The 10,000-nt window shown below is 35.5% G+C and overlaps 1 protein-coding gene across 1 annotated transcript in view; it reads right to left on the reverse strand.

Annotated features, from left to right (window-relative positions):
• Positions 1 to 2,277: 2,277 nt before the first annotated feature.
• LOC113802811 (uncharacterized) overlaps positions 2,278 to 10,000 on the reverse strand; it is a gene marked incomplete in the record, with an annotated part of 59,601 nt that continues 51,878 nt past the window's right edge. The window contains 8 exon segments of the mRNA XM_070121124.1: positions 2,278 to 3,024; positions 6,262 to 6,416; positions 6,856 to 7,062; positions 7,275 to 7,380; positions 7,833 to 7,981; positions 8,329 to 8,527; positions 8,651 to 8,831; positions 9,068 to 10,000. The exon segment at positions 9,068 to 10,000 is cut by the window's right edge and continues 59 nt beyond it. Coding sequence (XP_069977225.1) covers positions 2,299 to 3,024; positions 6,262 to 6,416; positions 6,856 to 7,062; positions 7,275 to 7,380; positions 7,833 to 7,981; positions 8,329 to 8,527; positions 8,651 to 8,831; positions 9,068 to 10,000 — 2,656 coding nt within the window.

The raw sequence follows: 10,000 nt of genomic DNA on the forward strand, positions 1-10,000 counted from the left end.
AAACCATCATCTACACAGAAACTGTTTGCAGGAATTAGTATGCTTATGATGAGAAGCAAAAGGTATTTGCTAGACTGCATTATGAAGACCTCAAACTATTCTTGACATGGTGACAGAAATGCAAGCATACACGTATATGTATGTTGAAGCAGCTCCACGCAGGCACCCACTTACAAACATGCACACATATACACTCATGACAACTCCTGACGTTCTCCCCTTAAATGGAGATACAGCAGTACAAGTCCTATTTATTAATTTAATTAAAACATTTTCCCTTCCCTTTAAACGTTATTTTGTCCCTTTACATAATTAGAGGATAAGTTGACTGTACATTTTTTTTTTATATGCACATACAAGCAAAGAAATATATAAGTTATATCAATGCCTTATAAAACCATGATAGACCATGTAATAGATAAGCAATCATAAAGATGTAATTGTGATATGTTGAGCATAAAAGTTAAAAGTATTTTATATGTAAAAGGTAAAATTATAGATAGATAGATATAAAGGCTCGACTACAATATATACCCTGTGATATTTAGTGCCTTGCATGAAGTGCCTTGTCTAGATCTAAGTCAGACAAAATACAGGAACTCTATACCAAATATAACATATAAAAATATAGTAGTCTATACTGAATATATATATTTAGATATGTCTTATTTTCTTTCCTGAGCAATGTTAGTTTTTTATTAAATTACACCAATAGTCATGTGTGATGGACAATCAACTCTGTGTACTTGGGTTATAAAATGTATAGCTAAGTTGGACATTTTTATGAAGCATTAAAATAAAGCAGAATTCATGAACTTTGAAGTGATTTCTCCTAATAAAGATAAGGGCAATTCCGCAGTGATGGATACTACATTCAGGGTGGTTGGAAGTTATTTCAGTTGCCCTTATTATTTGAGAAATACCACTTAGCACTTGATACTGTGGTATAGGCTAGCTTATGCCAATGGCATTCTCATGCCAAGAGGAAATATTCTTAGCTTGACATACAGCTTGATTCAGAATTTCTTTCTGGGAAGCTGGGGGGTCTTGTGAATAAATTCCCACCATATATAGAATAAAATAGTGATTTCTATTTCTTCCCCTGTCCCTCCTGCTGTGGAATTGCCCATAATAATAATAATAATTGACAAATAAGAAACTACAACAATGTAAATGCAAGTTGGAAAATAATAAAACTGTATGCAAAAACAATATAATATTCTTGTTTTAGGCTACAAAAACAATCAGCATGTACATTATTAGGCATAAAAGCCGGGTTCAAATTCACATTAAGAATTTTAAATATCCTGCAGAAAAAAATCTTCACAATTTATCATTAGTCATTTAAATCCAAATGACTGAAAAAAAAGAAAAAAAAAAGTAATCTTTTAATACATCTTAAAAAGACAAAACCACAAGGATTGAAAATATGAAAGAAGATACAGGAACCTGTCTACTCGAGTTTTAAAAACATCACTGTAAAGTTCACTATTATAAATTGAATTCCCCTTATTAACAATAACAATATCAGCAACAGGTCCTAAAAAAAGAAGGCAAAAAGGTCAGAAATCCAATATATTTTCTTACTGTACGCTGCAAAAATTATCAGCATTTATATACAAACATACACGGAAGAAAGAAGGCAATGAAAAAAATTAATTATTTAGATAAAGTCATCTAAATGCAAATGACTTGAAACAAAATAAACTTTTATTGCATTACAAAAAAATAAAAAGCAAATAAAAGGAAGAGGAGAAACAAGAGAAGAAGGGTAGGAGGAGCATGAAGAGGAGGAGAAAGGAGAAGAAAGAAGAGGAAAAGGAAAAAAGAGAAAGAAGAGGGAGAGGAAGAAGAAAAGGAAAAAGAGAAAGAGGAGCTGGAGGAGGAGGAAGAAGAAAGACATGGATGAAAAAGAGGAGATAGAGGAAAATGAGGAGGAAATTGAAGAGGTGGTGACAAAAGGGGGAAGAGGAGGAGGAGGAGGAAAGATTAAGAGAAAAGGAAGAAAAAGAGGTAAATTATGAAAAAGAAAAGAAGATGAGAGGAAGAGGAAAAGAGAGAGGGAGAAGAGGAAACAAAAGAGCAGAAAAGAAGAGGGAAGGGAGAAGGTGGAAGCAATGGCCAAGGAGAAGGGCAAAAGTAATAATTTTTCTAATGCTTTCCAATAGAATATATAAATACATATATATTTCTTTCCAATCTAGTACAAAGATTTTTTTTCCCCCAGAAAAATACTTCTTTACTTTCACTAATTCTATTCTGTTTATCACAATTATCTTCCTTTTATCCCCTCCTCACTCAATCATCACTGTTTGCAAGTCTCATCAGCTGTCTTTTGCTTCCCTTGTACTTAGCCTTCCTAAACTTCTTGGAGCCCTTGCTGAAGAACTCACTTCCCCAATTTGATTCCACTGAGTTGTGTGAAGTTGTCAGTCCTTTGGCTGACTGATGCTTGGCCATCCCTACAAATCTTGATGGATTCTGCATTTCCATTCTAATTCTATGGGCTTGCTTGTTTGGCGATACTGAAGGATACACCTGTCTATTCCAAGAATCACCTCTCTCCATTATGGAATTGCTAACAATGGGAGCTTGGGCCTGGTTTCGACTCTCTATTCCCGAACTTGCTTGGCCATGCATGACTACCTTCCTTGCAATGTTGGCATCACTGTTACCTTGCAAGCATACTGTTAGGCTGGCTCCTCTCTCCTCTGACAAGTCCCACATACTAGTGCTACCTGCAATGGGTACTGTTCTGCCCTGGAAGAATGATTTTCCTTGGCTGTCTCTTCTTTCCATATAACCTTCGCCAGGTATTGCTGATTCCTGTTTGCAATTTCCCCCAGGCAGCCCCACATCCTGCTTGCAAGTTCTCCAGAGTGTTCCTTTATTAACTGGACACAGAAGCTGATGTGTTTTTTTCGGACCCTTGAAAAACTCACCTTTGATGCTAGCATTTTGATGTAATCTTATAGTCTTTTGTATATGTTCATCCATATGCAAACTGGCAGTCTCTTGTCTTTCCTGTTGGAAAAAAAAAATGTTGAGGTGACAAAACAAAAAATTATTACATGACCCTGTCTCACAATATATAGTAAAATCTTTATCCAAAAGATTTTAGTGAATTCAATGGAGCATTTTTTCTCTTTTTTGATATTAGAGATGTACTTCTTAACTCACTGCTGATAAGGATTTCTACTGTTCACTGTAGTTTTGTTTTGAGAATTTTGTTAACATGTAGATGGTTCCACAAGTGGTCAGTCACAATTTGTAGGCCATAACATGACCTCACCTGATTTCCCATTCCTTGAATCAAGCATTATCATGGAAAATATTTTTTGTTTCGTTTCTCAATGCTTGTGATATGGATACTATCATCATTAGGAAAGGGGGAGGAGAGGAAAGGAGGAGGAGGAGGAGGAGGAGGAAGTACTTACTCACTCACTCACTCTCACACTCATTCTAATTAAGGAAAGAAATACTGATATCCCAAAACTTGGCTTCATCAATAAATATCAAGCAGTTTCATCAGCATTCCAAACTTTCATATTTATAGATGTGATGCAGGCCTTGAAGGTGGTATCTGCATATATGCAAGAGATATCCATAAATCAATTAAGACCTCCTCCACAACTGCAAATAATACAGCAGTAGAGAACATCTGGGTAACTGTATAATGTGATATGACTCCTTCCTTCCTCGTCGACATAATTTATGGACACCTACATGTTACAGCAAAATCTTTTGAGTATCCTGAAACTATTTTCAGCTAAATGTTATTAAAGACGAAACCCCTATTTATCCTAGGTGATTTAAATGATCTAAACAAATCAAATCCAATGTTAACTGGGATAATCAATAAAAATAAATAAAAACAACTCATAAAGAAGCCTACATGGATTACAGAAAGTACCTCTTCCATATTAGCTGTCATAACAACAAACAGATCCGATATTATTCTTCACAGAGACACTATCCCATGCCCCATTGCTGATCACGAGCTTTTAACCTTGATCTTAAATACAGAAAAACCAAAGTGACAACCAGTCACCAAAACGTCTCGTGGTCTTACTCATTATGATCCTAAATTACTCTGCAAAACATATAGCCAATGAATCATCACTCTTAGATATTTTTGCAACAAAGAATGTTGACAGACAAGTTAACATTTTAACAGATGTGATAAATAAAGGCATAAATGCCTCTGCTCCTATTAAAACTAAAATAGTAAAAGGTCCTCCCACCCCTTGGATAAATGACAACATTAAGAAAGCCAAAAATGATAGAAATACTACTCACAAAATGCTCAAGATAAACAGATCTGACACCACCCTTCAGGCTGAATATAAACACAAGAGGAATGTGAAAACACTCATCCTTTGTGCAAAAACACATTATCTTAAAAGTAAGTTCAATGAATGTAAAAACGATTCTCCTGAAATATGGAAATTGGTTAAGACACTAGCGCCAAATAAGAAACAAATGACAGGCATTTCCCTAAATTCCACAACTAATGTAAATAATAATAAAGAACACTAATAACTTCTTTGCAGAAGTCGGTAGACTCACTCACGAACAGACAACCACCTCCACACATCAACACAACATAAATGAAACAAGGTCTTTAACAAACATTTTCAGACTGCAACCTGAAGGAAAAGAAGCAATTACATCATTAATAAAACATCTAAGAAAAACAATTTCTGTAGGAGCTAATGCATTTTTGCACATTATTTCATAAACGATAGTATCCCAGCAACTGCATACTATTGGACAGTAATCATTATTACATTCATAGTCACCTGTATTTATCCATGACTTTGGAAACATGATATCATAACACCTATTTTCAAATCTGGTGTTACAGTCGAAATGAATAATTATCAACCCATCACTATACTCCCGGTAATATCTAAAGTTCTCAAGAAAGTAGAAAAGAACCTTATATCTAACACGCCACATATCTTTTGGACTAAACTATCAACTGAAAGAGCATTACCAAGTCCCAAATTAAATTTATAACATAGACGAGATAAATTTGTTCACTCCATGTGACCTACTGAAGGCCTTTGATATCCTCAGCCATGAAATACTTCTTAAACTAAAAACTCAAGGAATCAATAACTTTTGGTTAAAAAATTACTTGTCTGCGAGAACTCAATCAGTCAAAATTCATGAAAAAGTATCATCAAAGCAATAAGTTTCATTTTGTGTTCCATAAGGCTACATTCTAGACCCAATCTTATTCACTATGTTCATTAATGATGACTCAATTTCTTTACAATATCTCTGTTAACAATTAGAATGAGTTGATAGGAAAAGCTAATCAGACCCTAACAGAAGCAAAATACTTCAACATGCACAATCTGAAGCTGAATACACAGAAAACACATTGTACTTTTATAGGTAGCTGTCAGAACATTGCAGAAATACCCACAGATAGAGTTATAGAATTCCAAGGTTGCTACATCAAACCCAATGCAACAGTAAAAAATCTAGGAGTATACATAGAGAGAAAAATGACATTTGAGAAACACATTGACAACATCTATAGAAAAGTAATGGGCACTCTGATATACTTAAATCACATCAAAAATAAAATACCCACAGAAAAAAGTATTGCTCTTATACAAACACTATCACTTAGTATAATTAATTACTGCTTAAATACCTGGGGTTCCACAAATAAAATACAAAGAACATAGAAACTACAGAATTTTGCAGCAAGAGTAGCACTAGGAAATGACCATATGACCATATGACACCACATAAACTAAAATGGCTGAAAGTACAACAGAAATATGGGTGTCCACACATAGCAAAATAACTGCTTATATATCAAAAGACAAAATACAGAAACTGGGGCAAGCAATATACAAAATCAAGGGCTGGTCATTCGGAACCAATTACCAGAAGATATTTGAAATACTTCCTATGGAAAGATATTTAAAACAAAAGTGAAAGAACATTTACTAAAATATCAGTGACACCAAGCAGTTAAACATCAAGCCAAGCACAATATTTTAACCACTTATGATATTAGTGCTCTGTAATTTTGTTTCACAAGCACTGTATAATATTTATGTTCATAGCATTATATTACTAAGTGTAAACACCATATATGTAAATAGAATACCCATTATAATCAATGGAATAAAGTGTTTTCAATCTGAATTTGAACTCACTCTCACTCTCTGACACTCTCTCACTCTGACATGCTAGTATGCATTCCCTCAAAACTAAAATCATTAAAAAACTCACCATATCATAAAATCCAGCTGATTCTTCAATTTCTTCAGGGACTTTGATACCAAACGACTTTGCTTCTAAAACAAGTGCTTTTACTTCCATTATCAGAGTAGGGACTTCAGATTCGTTTACGCACTTCCAAGTCTTGATAAAGAAAGTGACTAAATCTGTTAAAGATTGTTAAAAATGTAATAGAAACAATAACAACAATACCGATAAGAATAACAATATCACTTCATTCCAATTATGCAAATTCACTAATATTACATTAAAGCAAAACATATTGATACACACACACACACGCATAAGCACATGCACGCACAAGTACACAAGCACTCTCACTCTCTCACACACTCTCGCTCTCACTCACTCTTGCTCTCACTCACTCTCACTCTCTCACTCGTTTTAGACTGAGGGGGTGTACTTCTGTAGCAATTTCCCAAACATTTAGGAAAGTCCATGACAGCAGGAACATAAATACTTTACTATAACCAAGTCAAACTGAACAAAGAAAAAATGCAATATACATTTTTCCACTTTTTTATATATGCTTAAATTACAAAATACATTCAAATGAAGATATACACAAACAAAGCCTAACCTTACCCATTATCTTAGTGTATTCATTCCTTATTATTTGGACATCATACCGAAAATACTTGACAAGTGACGCCAGGATCTTGACTGCGTTCTGAAGCCTTGCAATGTGTGAGGTGGAGTCAACTGGCACTGATGTCAGTAGACACTGGAGTATCCTGGATAAGCATTTCAGTTTAGTTTGGACATCCTCTGAGCCTCCAGACCAGTACACATCTGTCAAAGAAAGTTAAAGATGAACATAGCTTCTGAAGCTAACATGTACTGTAACAGTGCATTGGAAATATGAGAACTTTGATACTAACAGCTGTATATTTTGCTAAATTTCTAATATCCTTAAAATTCAGAAAAACATAATTATAAATCCTAAGAATTTTGATAATTCATAAACTAAGGTCTAATTCAAACACCTCACAAGTAGGCTTTACCATCCAAGACCTTCTTGAAAGAGTCCCAGTGTCCTGTCGAGTGTAGCACCTCCAGGGCCATCACAGATAATGCTTGCTCTGAGGGAGGGGTTTCCTTCTGTAGAGGCTGTGCGAGATGGAAAATAAATTACTTGTTCTGTTGTCTTACAGGACAAAGAATATGAATTCTTGAAGAGTATTGATTAATGTATGGTCTCTTTTGCTTTCTCAGCTCAACTATTTCAAGTGGTACTACAGACAAGAAGCTAAATTGCTTAAAACTGAATAGCAAATGTTTGTGCATATGCCATCACATACTGTACTTCATGAACTGTTTAATGCAAAATGTGTGTCTAGTGGAGTACATATCTCCCATCAGTAAAACAATAAGGTGCAACTCACAAGCAAGAATACCTACCCTTCAATGATATTGCACCCCTAGGTTCTGTATGAACTCCAGCAGCACTTAGGCTGTCATGCTGATAGCTTTTTGCAAAACTACAGTATGCATATAAACATACATTGAACATATATGTAGAATTATGTACACATAAATACAGTTGATATCATTATACTTACCAAATAAGCACTGACTAATAAATCACTTTCAAGAAGCAAACTGACAACTGATGCCGCCTCCGCCACATAACGCTGCCCAGAACACTCTACCATCAGAGAGACACCAAGCTCACCAAGGACCTCTTCAGCAGCTTTTAAGTTTTTCATCTCTAGATTAAGGACAGAAAAAGAGAAAATATAAAAGATTAATGTTGATAATGATGATAAAGATTCTAAGGATTGTGAAAATCATTACAGCAACAGTGATGATAATGGTAACTGAAATAATAATAATGATGATAATGATACTGATATTATTGATGATGAAATAGTAATATATTTTGGTTTGCTGCTAAAAGTAAAAACAAAGCTGTAGTTCTGATCCATTTAAGTCAATTTTTTCCAATTTCATAAAAAATAAAAGATGGCAATATAAGCCACACTTTGTGGGTTAACAAAAATAAAAATAAAGAAAAAATAAAGTCTCAAACAAATAAAACAATAAAATATAAAATACCTTTCAAAGCTCTGACAATGTTAGAGAAGTTCCTCGCAGTTTTTTTTAGAATCTCTCCTTTGGTCAACTCTTTAAATACTTCCGTTAGCCTCCATCTCCTCTCAGTCTTGTTCTCCACCTTTGTCAATCCTCGAAGAATTTTATTCAGGGTTGCCATGGAGTTTGATTCTCCTTGTTCAACCTCTGTGTACTCATCCTGCTGGTGATGAGGAAATAATAATGAACTCAGCCAACCTGAAACAACATTTCTGAGTTGCCAAGATGTAATATGTCTTTTCACTAGCAAACATAAGAAGAAAGTAATAATAATAATAATAATAACCTCAGAGACTAAGCTTTGGTCTGGAACTCCCTGCAAATCAATTTTGAAATCTCCATACTTGTTGCTCTCTGATTCTGCTGAGCAATTGGTTAGCTGAACTGGCTCTGAAATACAATTTTCAGAACCTTTGGCAACAGTTTCCACAGGAGGGAATCCTTTTCCACTCTTTGGCATCATGAATCTGTAAGATGAAAGAAAGAAAATGATTAAGGACTAGAGACAAAATAGGTGAACTTCCCATACAAAATTGGAAACTTTTTTGAGTCAAATGCTTTCAAATTATAACACAAAACAAGCCTTCTTACCTTTTACAAAGTCAAAAGCACAATCTAAGAAAACCTTACTCACCCATTCCATTAGCTTTACCATTCTTAATGCATAAGAAAAACAACCTTAAAAAGCAACACTTTTTCCTACCGGAAATGGTCCAGCCTGGACCTTGAAGATGCAACTGCACTTATTCTTTGGTTGCGTGGAATGCACTTTGAGGTCTTCAGTTCCCTTGTTAAGCCAGTCTCACCCATTTCCAATGAGTGACTCTGGACTTTGCTACAATTCCCAGTAATGGTATTTGGTCCTTCAGCCTTCTGAGAATAACTGGGTTGCTCACTCACTGTTACATTGTCAGTCTGTTTGCATTTTAACTTCTGAATGACCTGACCTGTACTATTCATCGTGTGCTTGGTTTCAACATTGGGCCAGCCAATGATATTAATTTTAATTCCTGGTGGCAAAGAATTATTCTCTGAAAATCCAGGAATATTCTGTATTTGTGGGGATCTGGGCAGGCTAGGCCTTGGAGCATCTGTAATGGATGAAGGTTTCTGATAATCATGGCCAGTGTTCCTATAAATTTTGTGATCAAGCCTCAAGGTTGTTGGTTGCTTTTGGAGGGTGTTTTGCAGTTGCACTGGCAATGGGGCATTCAACTGTTTCCTTATTGCCAGAGATGGCAGAGATGATACTCTGTTGCTCTCTGTTATAACTGGCCCATTTCTCTCTTGTTTATTACAGTCACCTACTCTGAATCTGCTAGGCTGAGAAGGAATATTTACATTACCATCTTTGTAAAGTGCCTCTTGATGCCCTTGACTTCCAGGAAAATTGGGACTGGCTCTAGTATACCTTTCTCTGCCTGTCTGTGGAAATTGCCCTACCGACTCTTCATATAACATCACCCCCTTACTATGGCAGTAACGAACAATGATGTCCTCAACCTGCTGTGCTGGCGGAGGTGCAAAGTGAAGCATATCCAAAACATGTCTCAAGGTAGGGATGAGGTGAACAAGGGACTTGGCAGGCAGGACACAGACTAGGTTAGACACAGGCCAAAGGAGTTGTGGGAACTTG

Source organism: Penaeus vannamei, chromosome 4 (assembly GCF_042767895.1).
Source record: "Penaeus vannamei isolate JL-2024 chromosome 4, ASM4276789v1, whole genome shotgun sequence".
NCBI classification, from domain to species: domain Eukaryota; kingdom Metazoa; phylum Arthropoda; class Malacostraca; order Decapoda; family Penaeidae; genus Penaeus; species Penaeus vannamei.